The sequence below is a fragment of the Myotis davidii genome, unplaced genomic scaffold, assembly GCF_000327345.1.
Source record: "Myotis davidii unplaced genomic scaffold, ASM32734v1 scaffold62, whole genome shotgun sequence".
NCBI classification, from domain to species: Eukaryota; Metazoa; Chordata; class Mammalia; order Chiroptera; family Vespertilionidae; genus Myotis; species Myotis davidii.
Window position 1 is genome coordinate 634,444 of NW_006295180.1, and position 16,146 is coordinate 650,589.

General features: G+C 45.8%; 2 protein-coding genes across 6 annotated transcripts in view; one reads left to right on the forward strand and one right to left on the reverse strand.

Annotated features, from left to right (window-relative positions):
- DTNBP1 (dystrobrevin binding protein 1) overlaps nt 1-9,903 on the forward strand; it is a 125,546-nt gene extending 115,643 nt beyond the window's left edge. The window contains exons 7-9 of the mRNA XM_015567804.1: nt 3,126-3,278; nt 7,990-8,130; nt 9,528-9,903. Coding sequence (XP_015423290.1) covers nt 3,126-3,278; nt 7,990-8,130; nt 9,528-9,745 — 512 coding nt within the window. The 3' untranslated portion in view covers nt 9,746-9,903. The remainder of the gene's footprint in view (nt 1-3,125; nt 3,279-7,989; nt 8,131-9,527) is intronic.
- A 671-nt stretch (nt 9,904-10,574) lies between these two features.
- The window catches only part of JARID2 (jumonji and AT-rich interaction domain containing 2), a 283,368-nt gene continuing 277,796 nt past the window's right edge, over nt 10,575-16,146 (reverse strand). For all 5 annotated transcript variants that reach the window (XM_006769707.2, XM_015567803.1, XM_015567800.1 and 2 more), the window contains 2 exons: nt 15,002-15,109; nt 10,575-12,499 (listed from right to left, as the gene is read on the reverse strand). In XM_006769707.2, coding sequence (XP_006769770.1) covers nt 12,317-12,499; nt 15,002-15,109 — 291 coding nt within the window. In that variant the 3' untranslated portion in view covers nt 10,575-12,316. The remainder of the gene's footprint in view (nt 12,500-15,001; nt 15,110-16,146) is intronic.

The following is a 16,146-nucleotide window of genomic DNA, read 5'->3' on the forward strand; positions in this document are numbered from 1 at the left end:
GTACACTGACTTCTGTCAGCCTTCGGGGGAAAGCCGCCTTCATTCCCCAGAACTTGTTATGCTGGCTTTTCCATTCCAGGATTCAGAGAATACTCCGACCAGAAAGTCATATAGGTACACAGGCATGGCCTTGCGGTGGGGCCTATGGGCATATGAAGGAGGTCCCACAGAGCTGCCTTCCAGAGTTGCAGCTGAAATCAGAGGTAGGCTGAGGGAGGGATGTGGTGTGAGGCACCAGAAGCGCCTGCTAAAAGGGATAAGACCCCAGCCCCACTGACTCAGAACCTGTGCTCTTTTCAGGTTATATCTCCTTGTAAACAAAGATATGAGGTGCATGTGTAAGTTAGGGTGGTGTGGAAATATAGAATTCATATCATCAGTCTTATACATAGAATTACATGTCCTTGGGAAGATTTACTTTCCTGTTTGTGTTGCTTTGGTTAATGATAAACTTGTATTTCTTGCATGTATGTAGATTACAATAGAAGAATGCCCAGAATATTCTAAGTATTGGATACTATAACCAGTTTGGAATAAAAATATACCCCAGTATCGAGTTTTTAAGATACATATCATGCCTACAGGATTTTATAAAACTCAGAGTTGTGAAGTGTGATGTTGAGTGTGGGTGTAAGGCAATGACTAAGGCAGATTAGCCATATGGAGCTTGCCGATCATTGTACATACTGCTATGGTGTGTTTTTTGTTGTTTAAAAAAATTTCTTGGTAGCATCTTAGAGTTTTTCATTGAGATATAATCGATATAACAATGTGTAAGTTTAAGGTGTACAACATGTTGATTTGTTGTATTTATATATTGCAATATAAATACCACTGTAGAGTTAGCAACACCTCCATCACTTCACATAATTATCCTATATAATAAAAGACTAATATGCAAATTGACCAAATGGCCAAAAGACCGGTCACTGTGACACGCACTGACCACCAAGGGGCAGACGCTCAATGCAGGAGCTGCCCTCTGGTGGTCAGGGCGCTCCCACAGGAGGAGCGCTGCTCAACCAGAAGCTGGGCTCAAGGCTGGCGAGCGCAGCAGCAATGGTGGGAGCTTCTCCAAACTCCACAGCAGTGCTAAGGATGTCTGCTGGCTTAGGCCTGCCCCCCGCTGTCAGTCGGACATCCCCCGAGGGCTTCTGGACTGGGAGAGGGTGCAGGCCAGGTTAAGGGACCACCTCCCATCCCCCGCCAGTGCACGAATTTCTTGCACCAGGCCTCTAGTCTTTTATAACACAATATTGTTGACCATCATCACAGTGTTGTGCATTAGGTCCCCAGGACTTACTCATCTTCTAACTGCAAATCTATACCTTTTGACCAACATTTCCCCCATTCCCCCACCACCCAGCCCTTGGTAACCACCAGTCTACTTTGTTTCTAAGAGTAGATTTTTTAGATTCTACATATCAGTGATATCATACAATATTTGTCTTTGTCTGACTTATCTCAGTAAAGTGCCTTCAAGACCCATCCATGGGTTGTCGCAGATGGTAGGATTTCCTTCTTCCTCATGCTGACTGGTACTACATTGTATATAAGCACATCTTCATTATCCATTCACCCAGTGACACTCAGGCTCTCTCTGTGTCTTGGCTACTGTGAATAATGCAGTCAACATGGGGGTGCAGATATCTTTTAAATACCCCCTTTTTATTTCCTTTGGCTAAATACCCAGAAGTGGGGTGGCTGGATCATATAGTAGATCTATTTTTAATTTTTTGAGGAACCTTCATATTGTTTTCCATAGTGGCTGTACCAATTTACAGTACCACCAAGAATGTACAAACATTCCCTTTTCTTCACATCCTTGCCAACTTATTTCTTGTCTTTTTTGATAACCATTTTAACAGGTGTGAGGTGATATCATTGTTTTGATTTGCATGTCCCTGATGATTAGTGATGTTGAATATCTTACCTTGTACCTGTTGGCCATTTGATGTCTTCTTTGGAAAAATGTCTATTCAGATCCTCTATGCATTTTAATTAGATTTTTTGTTTTTTTTGAGTTTGTATAAGTTCTAATATCCCAACGTTGTTGACACTCTCCAGAGATGAACCTGAGGGGAGAGTGTCTTGGGTAAAATTATTTTACCGTGTTTTGGGCCCTATGTTTATCCCAGGACAGTAAGGTAGCTGAGACTTTATTCTCCTGCCAAACTCATCCAAGCACGGTGTCTGCCACAGGGTAGGTGTTGCACAGTATTTGTTCTCTCTTCCATTCTCCAGCTAGTCAGATTTGGGCAGGGCTCATTGGAGTATCCTATACTGCTGCAGAATGAATCACTACAACCACAGCTTAAAACAGCACAAATTAGCTCACAGTCTATAGGTCAGAAGTCGGGGCCTGGTGTGACGACTAGGTTCTCTGCTCAGGGTCTCCCGGGCTGAAACGGGTGTCAGCCAGGCTGAGGTTTGTTTTCTTACTTCCTCAGCCCTGCCTTGAAGGATCACTGCTCATTTTAATTATACAATTCTTTCACATTATTTCATTTAAGTTCCACATTCATATTGGGTTAATATTTCTGTCCTAAATTTTCAGATGAGTAATGTAAGGTTCAGAAAGGTTAACTGAGATTACACAGTTAATAAACAGCAAAGCCTTTTCTACTAGTCCACATGGCTATATTGTTGCTCTTTAAGAAACATTGAGTCCTTCCTGTGGCCCGGCTCTGAGTGAGGTGATAAGATATTAAAAGGAATAACATAATCACAGTTCTGCAGGAAGTCCAAGTCTTTGGACTGTGATGCATGTCCGCTACAGAAGTTTGCTCACAGTGTTATGGAAACCACAGGATGGAGCACAAATTCTACTTGAGTTGAGGGATTAACTGAGAAGTCAATCTTGAAAGACGAACATCTCTTCTGGAGACAGTGGGAGATGTGGGTGGGAAGGTCATTCCAGGCAGAGGAACAGCATGAGCAAAGGTGGCAGGAACAGTGCAGCCGACTGGGAGGGAGGAGTGATTGTATTGCAGTCAGGACACCCTCCAGAGTTTGAGAAGCAGAGTTTGACACTATCAGCTTAGAGGGTAGATGTGAGTAGGTATTTATACCCACTTTCTATCTGTTTCTTTTCAACCCTGACCCAAATTATTCTGTTTCCTTAGCGGAACTAGATGCCGAGCACACCCAGAAAGTCCTGGAAATGGAACACACCCAGCAAATGAAGCTGAAGGAGCGGCAGAAGTTTTTTGAGGAAGCCTTCCAGCAGGACATGGAGCAGTACCTTTCCACAGGCTACCTGCAGATAGAGAGGCGAGGCAAGTGGTGGCTTCTTGAGTGCGTGCAGATGGTGTCGTGTGCACCCCCGAAGTGGGGTGTGGTGTAAAGTCCTCCAAAATCAGAGTGGATGCAGCATATTTGTCTTGCCATTGTTTTTGCCTCTTTCTATAGTTCTGGGCTTTAGTTGAAGATATTTAGAAAACATAAAATATGTTAGTGAAAAAAAGACAAAAGAAGCATTACCCATATTATACAACACAGAATAATTCCTAGTACTGTTTTAAAATGGTTCTTTCTAGTCTCCGTGAGTCTCTGCTAGGGGGCCCAGCTGGGGAATTAGACCCAGAGTTCTCAGTGGCAACCCCCCACAGCTGAGATATCTATCCCTCCAGAACTTCATCTGCTGCCTGCCCTTTCGTGCCTCCGCCTCTCCTACCAGCCTCTATGTGGTCTCCACTTTTGGTCCTCAGTTATCAGGGTTCTCTCCAGCAAGTTTTCTGAAGTTTTTTTTCTGTATTTTAGTTATAATTCCAGTTTGGACCTGGGAGCATATCCATGCAGCATCCAGTTACTCCATTGCCATTTTAATCTCCAACAATGCTTTTTAAACTCACTGTATGGATTTGAAGTTTAATTTCTTTATCTCAGTCAGCTCTCCCTCTCTCTACTCCACTGACCTAAAATCTTCATCTAGAAAAGTCAGCCTGTTTCCTCAGAGTATGTGCAGTGTTCAGCTTCCTTAGTGTTTGGTGCTTTGCTTAACAGATTTGTGCCGTCATGGGCAGGAGCTGAGAAGGACATTGTCCAGAGTTCGATTGGAATGGCATTGTTTCTAGACTGAGTGAGAACTGGTGGCTAAGTAGGATTGGGATTTTCTGTGGCGCACACGGTGATCTCATCATTTATTTCCTAAGTGGTGGAGAGAATTGCCTCTGACCCTGTCTGGGACTAGTGACTTCTCTGTGAGAAGAACTACCTGTTCCTTTTCTCTGACCTATGGACTGTTTAGTGACTTCCTATATCTTGTTAATTTTAGCAAATTTTCCATGGATTTTGCCCAGCTTGTCTTTAGTTTTCAAATATACTAGCATAACGTCCATAGTTCTTTTTTTAGCCTTTGCCATGTTTGGGGTTAGGTTTGCTTTTGCATTCCTCAAATTGTTAATTTGGGACTTTTACTGCTTTTTTATGAATCTTAAGTTATTCATTTTTAAGTGTTTTCAATTAAGAGTCGACTTTTTGTTTTATTCTTCTTCCTTTCTACTGTGTCTTTCATTTCTGGGATTTTCTAATTTAATTTTGTTCTGTCTAGTTTAAGTTGAATGTTTAGACTCAATTTTTAGACTTCTCTTAATAAGATATTCAAAGCTATGAATTTTCCACTAGGGTATCACTTTAACATTATTCTACAAGTTTTGATAAGTAATGGTTTCTGGGTACTTATAATTTTCCTTTAATGTTTCTTATTTGACGTATGGACTGTTTAGAAGTTTGTTTTAAAGTAATGTGTGGTTTTCCTAGTTACTTTTTATTACTGATTTCTAATTAAATTTCAATTGTGGCTAGAGAATGGGTTTTTGATATATACATGTTTTACTTTTGATATATATCATGACTTACTTTATGGCCCATTACAGAGAACTCTTCTACCTGTTCCATATGCACTTGAGAACAAAATTCTAAATGAGAGGCATGGTTTCTTTATGGGTTCCATTACACCAAGTGGGTTGCTTAATTATCAATTTTCAAAGAGGTATATTTAACCCTCTTATACCCCACCCCATGACTATTGATGTTACACTTTGTCATAATCTAGCCATTTTTATAGTCACACAGAAATTTTTAAATATCTACCTGGAGAAGTAAACCTTTAAAAAATCTTTGAGTATAACTCTTTAGCCCAATATTGCTTTTGTTTCCTCTTATATCTATTTTGTTAGATATTAATATAGCTATACCAGCTTTCTTCTTAAAATTGTTTGCCCACTTTCCACTTTTAAAAAAAATGTTACTGTCCATATGTCTGTGTTTTAGGAATGTCTCCTATAAACAGAATATAGCTAGATTTTATTTACTAGCAATTCAGTTTTTTAATCTGTTAACTGGCAAATTTGATTCATTTACATTTATTGTGATACCTGACTTCATTACCACCTTATGTGGCGCTATTTTCCTATGATTTTTAGTCCACTTTTTTTCCTTTGTTTTAAAAGTATACTCTTGCCCTTCTTAAGAGGTGAGCACAGACAGAAAAGAAGGGAGCCTCTGCCCCTTTCAAAACTGAAGTCAAAGCAAGGCCATGCTGAATGCCATGCTGATGGCCTCCATAGCCCACAACAAAACTTGCATGTCACTCATTTTCTAGCAGCCCAACACCCACAGAAGGCCCCCAAGAACAAGTCTGACAACTGTGTCATCAAGTTCCCCCTGACCAGTCAGCCTTGAAGAAGCTCCAAGATAACACTGTACCAGTGTCCCTTGGATCCATTGGGCTGTGGATGTGAAACAGCTCTGTGGCACGGTCCATGCCCTGATCAGGTCTGATGCAGAGAAGGCGGACTTCTGACTACGTTGCTTCGGATAGTGCTACTTCAGGGGGATCATCTAAACTATAATAAACTTTCCCCCAGCTAAAAGTAGAAATTACATACTATTTACCCTTCCTTTTAGTGCTGAACTTTGATTTTGTGGTGACTAAGTACAATCAGATTCTCCCCTTCCTACCAAATAAAACAAGGGTCTTACACTGCTTCAATTCTGATCAGAGCCTTCCCCTCCTATCAAAATTGTGCAGTCCTTTAATTCTGCCAGAGTAAATCCCCCAAATTGGACACTAATATGAGTTTATTCAAGGTTTTGTATTAACTCACAAACTTACGAGACTTTTCACTGTTTAACATTTCTTGCATCTCAGATCTTCCTTCTGGGATTCATCTTCCTGAGAGCAAGCTCATGGCCAGTGTTTCTGTCTGACAGTGCTTGTCATCTTATACTTGATCTTAAGTGCTCTTTAATGATATAGAAGTGGCATTTATCTTACCTCTCATTTTATTCTTCCATCTTCTGCTTTTTGTTGAGAGGCTGTCAGTCTATTTATCGTCTTTCCTCATCTGCCCTTCCTTTTTTGTTCTGTCATTTTCACTACAATTGATGTAGGGTCAGGTTTTCTTTTATCTGTGTTGCTGGGAATATATTTTGGTTCCTAAATCTGGGACCTCAGATCTTTCAGCAAGTCTGGGAAACAGCCTTTGAATATGGCTGCTCCCCACATTCTCTCATTAGAACTGTGCAAACTTTTTCATTTTCCATCACTTTTAAGCTCTTTCTTAGTTCCCATCTTTTCTTTTGCGTGTAATGGGGAATTCATTCAGTCTCCTAGTTTACTAATTTTCTTTTTGGCTCTGATTAATAATCTTCAATGTAACTTGTGCCCAGAGTTTTAAATTTCAATTAGATTTTTCCTATCTGGAAGTTATTTGGCTCTTTCTCAAGTGCCTACGCTCTAATTTTTATACCTTGTTCATTTTTTTACATCTTTTATTTGATTAAAAATGCTTAGTCATTTAAAATTATTGGGAAAGTGTTAATACTGAGCTTGTTTCTGACTTATTTCCATGTGTGTGCTGTAAGTTTGGCATTGGATTAGAATGGACTTTTGTTTTTCTTTGCCTTTGAGATGCAAGGTTAAGGGTATGTCCATCCAGAAATAATGTGTATTCTCGTCTACCAGGCCCCATCATGCCTGGGGTGACTTAACAGGCTGTACTTTTCTGGACCACAGAGGTGGTTTAAATATGAACTCCAGAGCTAGGAGGCATCTCTTACCTGATACCCAGCTGAGTCAGACTCTCTAGTCTTCTAGCTTCTTTTTGCCGGTGGGATGATTTTATTTTTTTTAGTCTGTGTTTTCACTGCAGGGGCTCATGGTTCTATCTCCCCAGCTTGCCAATGCCCCAACATTGTCTGCTGCTAAGGTTGAAGAGTAGAGAAATGTCACAAGGGCAGTAAAAACTTCAACTGCAATGATAACAGAGTTTGGGGGCAACTGCAGGCAGAAGCAGGTGTGTGTGGCGGGGAGCTTGCTAATCACCTCATGTTGCTGCAGGAATGAGGCAGAAATGGGTCTGTCTGAGCACCTGTAAAGGGCTGGGGGTGAACAGGAAACCTGCTAGGAAACCAGTGTTAATCTCGGATAGATTTCAAGTATTAAATTGGGATGCAGAATCCTATATAATAAAGAGGTAATATGCAAACTGACCATCATGCCCTCACACAAGATGGCCGCCAAGGGAGGGCAGTGGTGGGCAATCAGGCCGGCAGGGGAGGGTGGTTGGGAGCGATCGGGCCGGCAGGGGAGCAGTTAGGCATCGATCAGGCTGGCAGGGGAGTGGTTAGGGGTGATCAGGCAGGTGAGCAGTTGGGAGCCAGCAGTCCCGCATTGTGAGAGGGATGTCCCACAGGGATCGGGCCTAAACCGGCAGTTGGACATCCCCCGAGGGGTCCCAGATTAGAGAGGGTGCAGGCTGGGCTGAGGGACAATCCCCATCCCCACTGCAGTGCACGGATTTTGTGCACCGGTCCTCTAGTTTAATGTATTGCTCCCAATTGTATTTTTTTTTAAATTTGGAGTAGCAGGAGATATTTCATACCTAGAAAATACGGTGCAGTTAGCCTAATGAATTGAAGTTTGCTTTTAAAAGTATTGCTGAAGATAAAGTGTCAATTCTTCTGGTGCCACTCTATTTCCAGAACCCATGGGGAGCATGTCATCCATGGAGGTGAATGTCGACATGCTGGAGCAGATGGACCTGATGGACATGAATGACCAGGAGGCCCTGGATGTTTTTTTGAATTCAGGAGAAGATAATGCCGTGCTGTCCCCTGTCTTAGGTAGGAGGTGTCAGACCTGCATAAAACCTCTTCACATTATTCCTTCAGAGAGCAGACATCAGGGTAATGATGCACAGGTCTCTAAGGCGCAGTGAACTGCTTGTTCTCACCCATTTTCACTTGCCTGTGCCTAGTCTCACAGTAGTGGGCAAATGAGACAGCTGTTCTGTCACGAATTTCTCGAAGACTTCTAGTGCTCTACCCACACACTGTCTAAGAACAGGGCACTTTCTTAAATCCTGTTTTACCTCCTGGGTCTCAGAATTTGAGTTTAGCTTTTGTGGTTATTTCAAAGACTGGAATTTGGGGGAAGGTGGGAGATCGCCTGTGACTCACACACCTAGTGCTGGTCTGAGCATGCATTTGTCACCTTTAACTCTCATCCCTTCATTCAGCTATTTATTTCACTTTTGTTGTGGGCAAGGCCAAGGTATGTGTTCAGCATTTGGCTTATATTTTTAAAAACCGGAACAACCCTGTGGGCACTTGCACTTCATGCCTTCCCAAACTTTCACATTTACTCAGCAAATATTTACTGAGGTTCCAAACTTATACATGGGCTCACTTCATTTTAAATTTCAGATCAGACCTTCGGGGATCTTCTTATACACAGAATCATTACAGAACAAGCATTGCTGTTGTCTCGTATACACACGGGGAAAGGCAACGCGCAGGCCTCCTATGGCACCTGGGCCCTCGACAGTTTTGCCGGCACCAGTTCCCACTGCCTCTGAGGTCAAGCCCTTTAGAGTTCTTGCCAGTTTGTTGTTTTCAACTTCTCCGTCCTCTTTTCCCAGCAAATCTGTGAGAACAGAGTCGTCCCCAGGAGGGCAGCCCTATGCTGAGAGGCTGGGACACTGGACGTGGGAAGGAATGCTGGCCCCTTTCCCAGAGTCAAGAAGAGATTTGGAAACAGGGACTCCATCATCTGCATATGCTTTGGTTCCTTTAAGAACTTATTGCCTCCCCATGAAATTGGAGAAATGCGAAAAAGATTGACTTTTTCTCTTAGCATTACTTTCTCTGAATTACTACTCGCAAGGATATAAAGAGTAAATCTAGGTTATCAGGGTTATGGGGATGCTCCTCAAAGAAATGCAGGGAGCGCCCGAGGACCTTCATCACAGTGTTTCCCTGGACATGGTGGGAAGGGCTCAGGTCTTCCCATCTGTCACAGGGGCAGAAGGATCGGCGCAGGCCCCTGGCTGCCTCGCCGATCACCTGGCTTAGCCTCTTCCAGGGACAGTTCCTGCACTGGCGTGGGAGTCTCCTTTGTAGGCCCAGCTCACCACAACAAAACACTGACACCTTTTTCAATAGAGTGCGTTCAGACCACCATCTGCAGTAGCAGTTTTAAACTGTGATACTTTTATCACAGGGTTCTTCCTATTTTGCAGGGCCTGAATCAAATACTGATCAGAATGAAATTACTCTCCCGGTTCCAAATCTCTCGGAATTACGAGCCCAGCCACCTTCTTTATCTTCCACCTGCACTGACCCAGCCGCCCAGGACTCCAGTGAAGGTGGGGAGTCCCCCGTCGTTCAGTCTGATGAGGAGGGAGTTGAAGTGGACACTGCCCTGGCCACTTTACACAGTGACGACAGCGACTCCTAAACCCGCATCGCACCCCGAGCACCGCTGAGAAGACCCAGCTGTGCAGAATCCCACTGAAGGCAGGCGGTTGACAGGGGCTCTTGATTGTCACACAATTGCCAGTAATTTCTGAGAAACTGACTGAAAGAAAAGCTAACAATAAAGTTTGAGGACTTTAACTGAGGGAGTCCATGGCCAGTTTGTACAGAAAGGCTTCCACACACATGCATCCTTCAGGCTTTAGGGGGCAGGAAGGGCAACTGGGGTCCACGCAGGCCACCAAGGAGCCCGCAGGGCTGGCGGGGCCGAGAAATGTGGTCTCCACGTGGCCTCAGCAAGAAAAGGACCTTCACAGACAGAAAACCCTGCTTTCTCCAAAACCTAACTGCAGTTAACTCAGCACTAACAAAAGGGGGTTTTTGTCACAAAATTATTAACAGTTCAACAGCTAACCCGCGTTAACAGCAGAGCACACATCTGGGTTCACAGGAAAACTAACCACGCAGTACACCGTTCTTACTCCTGACAAGGATGGGGTTTCCTGTCTGCATTCCTCACAGCCGGCACCTGGCGAGAGGCGCCTCTCCCGCCCTCAGGATGAGGGAAGCCTCGCACCAGCCCGGGGCGGCCCAGCCCTGTCCTTGCTGCTGCCAGTGGCCTCCGCAGGAAACAAGAGGCAAGAAGCAGGCATTTGGTTTTGCTCGAAGGGGATTCGAACCGCCAGCAGTAGCGGAAGGTGAGCTGAGTCAGGCTGTGTTGTCTGCCACTCAGGCTGAGGGAGGACGCTTGCCCTCCACCCATTTACCGGAAAAGAAAGCCCATTTCATTCACTCATCTTCCACAAGACAGATGTCAAAAAAACTTTGTTTTTATTATTAAACCTTGTAGTACAAACCTGAAAAGTAAACAAAAAACTGGCAATAAACAACATGAAGTCTTCCCTCCCAAGGGAGGGGTGCAGAGCAGCGCTAATAAATTAAATGTCAAACTGTAAGCCGTAGGCAGAAGTTTACTGTCAAAAGAGGGAGCGTACACAGCAAGGCCATAAAAACCAGACAACCACATTGGAAAACACTTGACTCCGTTTATGTAACTGTTAAATATTCCAAAACAGTTCAGTCTCTGCAACAACAACCAACAAAGTGGATCACAGGACGTTCCTGACAGTCCCACTGGCAAGCTCAGTGCAGTATGGGTAGCTACGGGATCGATGAATCCAATTATGAAACAAAGAACAGCTTGTGAAAACAGTTTCCCTTCTTTATTCCACACATACTGTACACACAACTGGAGAAGGGCAACAGCTACTCCATTATTATTTTTGTGTTGTTGTTCAGTGATGTAAGCAGCACTTATAAATGTTACAAGAAAAACCCTGTAAGCATCCAATCCAACCGATGAAGAAACTGAAATGTAAGGCTTTTCTTCATCTTGTCTTCTCACCCCCCTCCCCACGCCCACTGAGAAAAAGGCTCAAGTATTTAAAACAATTTACAGGCATATGTACAAAAGGATGGGATTCTTTTTTTTTTTCTTTTTGTTACAACATGAAGAGAAAAATAGACAAGATGAGCACAAATGCATTTTCACATTCAAAAAGAACTGCAGACCTCCTAGTGGCTCTAAGTATGATCCTAAACGAAACAAATTTAACAAGAAGATTAATGCTGACTTGTGAGGTGTGAAACAAGCAGTGAGATGAGATGGAATGTTAGAAAGATTGCACGTCTATGACAAAGAAGCACTTACGGCTTCAATCACTTTTTTTTCTTTTTCTTCCCTTAAGGATGCTATTGAAGGGTTTTTTGATAAAGTAGCCAACAGCACCAAAAAAATAACAGAATGGATTTCCTAATGAAATCAGGCACAGGTTTCCGCACGGGACCCCTCCGAGACAGGCAGTCTTTTTCTTCTCTCTCTTCTTTTTTCCTTAGATGCATAGTGATGTGCTGGTAAGGAGAACCTCGTCACTCAAATCTCCTCATTTTGTCTATGGTTAGGAAACAATGTCCGCCTTCAGCTGCCACAACCGCCCAGAGAAACAAAATGGGGTTCTCCGATTTTAAAAGTTACAAACTCATCTTGCACATGACTGAAGAAAAGACAGCCAAAGTAAAGCCATTTCTTTTCAAGTTTTGTGTGTGTGTGTGTGTGTGTGTGTGTCCTACCCCTTTTCTCTCTAGAAAAATCTCACATGACTGAAAGTTTTAAAATTTGTTCTCCAAACTTCACCCTCTTCAAAAATGGGTTAAAAAAATCCTTTTTTCCCCAACAGTTACAAAAAAAAAAAAAAAAAAATCAAACAAAAAGGCTTTTGTCAGCCACAGGGGCGATACAAGTTAATACAGCCCCTCAAGGGTTTAAAACAGTGAGTATACGGCAGTTTCAAAAATCTGACTGCAGTATCTAGGTATTCTAAGTACAAAAAAAAGTTCAAGAGTTTAATGCTAAAACAAAATTAGTTCTCTAAAACCAGAAGAAAATCTTCTTTAGAGCTAGTGCAAAGACAGCTTGTATCCTACAGCAAGTACTCCAAACTAGAATATAATAATTACAAAAAATAGATCTCAATCAGCCGCGGTGTGGGCAGCTTCAGGACGAGCTCACTGCACTCCGGGAGGAGCTGGAGGACGCCAGCCGGGAGGGTGGCACGTCCACCGTTGCTCTCTTGCGGGGCCCCCTTTTTGGTGTCGGTTTACTGAGACAGTTCTCCATGCTGCCGTTCTTACCAGAGACCTTGCCACAGATCTGATTGACCAGGCTGATGATCTGTTCCTGTTGGAAGGAAGACAAGGAATTAACAAACCAGAAGAGTGCTGCCCCTAGAACCACACCAGGACCTTTGAGAGCAGAGCGAGCAACGTGGCAGAGCTGCCAGTCATCCTCATCAGACCACATCAAATGCAGACTTCTGAGCGCTGCCCAAGGGGCGGGTTACAGGAAAGTCGGGGCAGACTTTAGGCATCAGGCCGAGTCTGAGATGCAGCAGGCTAGAGAACGAGATAGGCCGAACAGTTCTGAGGATGCACCTAAAACATGCTTTCCGTCTTAGGGAGAACCCGCTGCCACCTCACCTGACAGCCAGCACAGCACAGGCCAGGGTGCCTGTCACATCGCCTAACCTCCAGTTCCTGTCAGGGACCCAAGGGAGCCTGATCGCACCTCCTGGTGGCTGGAAGGTGTAGACAAACTAATATGCTAAAGCCTGAAATACGTAGTCCTATAACTACACAGTTTGCTATGTAATTGTTTCCTAAAAGCTGTTTCCCAATCTGGGTCTACTCCTGGACTTGAGGTACAGATTCCCTCGCCACACAGCCGCACAGCCACACAGCCCTGAGACAAACACGGCCAAACACATCAGCAGCCCACCGGGGCCTCTATGAGTGACCCCTGCAGCCTCGGAGTTCAGAGGTTAGCCAGCTGCCATGGCCCCACCTAGGAAGGGGAGGACTCAGCTCACCGCCTCCACATGAGCATTTAGGAGAAAAGACGCACAGGCTCGAGGCCTCAGGTCTTCTCCCCGTGCTCCCTGGGGGGTGACACAGGCCTGAGGCTGCCGTTTCCCTGGCTACCCTGACACTCCAGCCTAGTTCACCTGGTCTTGCAAATGAATGCAAACGCTAGTCTAGGAACATTCCTGTTGCGCCCTCCCCACTCCCTCTGTGAAGGAGAGAAGGCAAACAAAACACGCATTATAATTCACTCGAGATAACCAATTATCTGTTGGTATCAGAAATACATTTGTAACATAACTCATAATCATCCAATTTTAAAAGAAACCACACAGAAACATCAAAATGTCATGTAGCTCTGACATAACATTTTATGACACCTGCTGGGCCAGGGATGGAGGGAACCATGTGGCACAGGAAGCACAGGTGGCCACCCCTTTACTCACATAGAGGCCTGAGGGCCAGCCAGGTCCTGCCTGCCTCCGGCCTTCTGGAAACAGCTCCAGAAGGCTCCTCGTAAAGAAATGAAAGGGTAAAAGGCAACGAGTGACAAGTGTCTGAAGCAAGAGAGTCAAAGATGCCCTGGGAAGGGGCAGGGCCGAATATTTGTGAAAATACAATCTCTGGCCATTTGGACACTTAGACATAAACATGTAACAAGTGATAAATAGATGAGCTGTAAAACCCAGTGACATGGGACTAAAGCCACCTGCACAGCCTGAGGAAGCCCCACTCCGCCACGGCCCACAGCCTGGCCAGGGTTGTCTGCTGGGCTTCAGCAAGAGCTTGTGGTGCTCTCAGAGCCATTTCCAAATCCAAACCAGGGCTAAAGATTCCGCAGCTAAACGGTTCAACTTCCCAACGGACTTGCGAGTTCCATTTACTAAAATAAGCCAGGCCACTGGGAGCTCAGGCGGCTTCAGAGCACCACCAACCAAGCTTGAGACCAGTGATGGCAAACCTATGACACGCGTGTCAGAGGTGACACGCGAACTCATTTTTTGGTTGATTTTTTTTTTGTTAAATGGCAGAAATCCCTTCTAAGTCCTGCCAGCTGCACGGTCCAGGAAGGGCCACCAACCCAGACTCAGCGCATGGGCCACGGCCAGGAGGGCTCCTCTGCCCTGGCCCCGAGACCCTGAGTCGGGCTTCTCTGAGAACACAGCCACAGGCTTGGTTTTGAGGCCCTCCCAGCAGCCACAGATGGGATATCACTGGTCCAGGCGGCTCAGGGCCTGGAAGGATGAAGGAAAGGCCCTCCCGCTGCCATCTGTGCTGGAACAGGTGCTGCAGTTGGGGTCTGTCCTGTGATGGATGGGCACAGGCAGCCCACGGTCTCTCATTTCCTTAGCCCAGCCAGCCAGTGCGGCACAGGGGACAGCAGCACCAGATCTTGAAACCACGTCCCTTATAAATGGAGGGAGGCCTGGTGGCCAGGAATGCTGACTGAGATGCTGCCAGGGCTCGATGGGGAGGGAGAGCTGCGGCCCTGCATGGAGAGGTGTGCACAGGCCCACGTACAAAGCTACGAGTGACGTGGAGGAGAAATCCGGAATGAAACCACGTTTGGGAACGAGAAATTTCCAGTTTCAGTTCCTGGGTTTCTCCAGGTCAGACAACCTCACAATCCCCCATCTTGGGGCAGAGTTACTTTCCCACAAGCCCAGCCTGAGCACCAGGAAGAATCATGGGGGATACACCTGGTCTCGGGCCGTGTCCAACTGGCTCAAATTAGGTGCTGAGAGGCCTGCTCGTCCCTACAGTAAATGAGGGCAGGCGACACAACGGCCATCCCTGCAGGGCCCCCACGTGCAGCACTGACCTCATCATAGCGGTACATCAGCTTCAGCCCTCGGCAGGACTTCTGCTTCTCCACGTGGCGCAGGGCACACTCCAGGCAGAACACCACGTTCTCGTTCTCCTGAACCACCTGCAAGGAAGACGCCCCTGAGGTGATGACGGGGATCGTGGCACTGCTGCTGGGACGTGCCCGGGAGGGACTGGAATGGGGAGGCCCCAGGAACCAGGGACGGCCTGTCCGGACATCTGCTGTCCACGCTAAGGAGTATGCCTCTCTCACAGGGAGTTAATGGGGGAAATCACCTGCAGCACGGTCTGCAACGACGCTGTGGAAACGAGTAACGGACTGTCTCCGAGTTGCACCTAAGGTGCGAGTTCCCCCGATTCCTGCTGCACCTGCCTGAGAGGTTCTAGGTGCCGTTAGGCGGGGAAGATGGGATAAAGTACTCACGCTTGTTTAGAAGCTCGCACATTCTGAGACCTTTTTGTTCAAAACTACCCTGGCAGGCACAGCGGTGCCAGCTCGAGGGGAGCAGGCCCAGGGCATCCCCGCAGCTCCGTCAGTCCAGCTGGGCACATGGGAGCTGTCCTGCACCCCAGCCCCTGGCCAGACGCCAACCAGCACAGTCTTGATCCTCTGACACCCAGACAGGCCCCTCCTGCCACACCCACAAGAGCCTCCGGTGGCCGTGGGAGAGCACATGCCAGACCCCACGGCCACATGGAGCACGTGCGGCAGCATGTGGACAGGCCTGACCCACCACAGCATGGGCGACCTGGACCGTGGGGCAAGGAGAAAGGACAGCTGCCTGGTTTGTGGGGGTTCCCACCCCCCACTACAACTTCTAGTCCTGTTCTCATTCTGTGTTTAAAATTAAAAGGCAATGCTGCCTTACGCCACAAGATGCAAGAGGTCCGGCCCTTTCATAAAGATGTAGACCGGGGGCTCCTGTCTCCACTGCTTCTGGGCAAAGAGGTGAACACAAGCTGGAGAAGCAAAGAGGTGACACTGGCAGAAACGCATCACCTTTAAAGACATGGCTAGAGGTAGGGACGGACAAAAATGCCCAGTTACTAGGTGTCCAAGCAATGAAAACTCTAAATACAAGTAAAACCTCAGTTTTTACCTATGAATTTAGAACGCATGCTTTATAACATTCAGGCTGA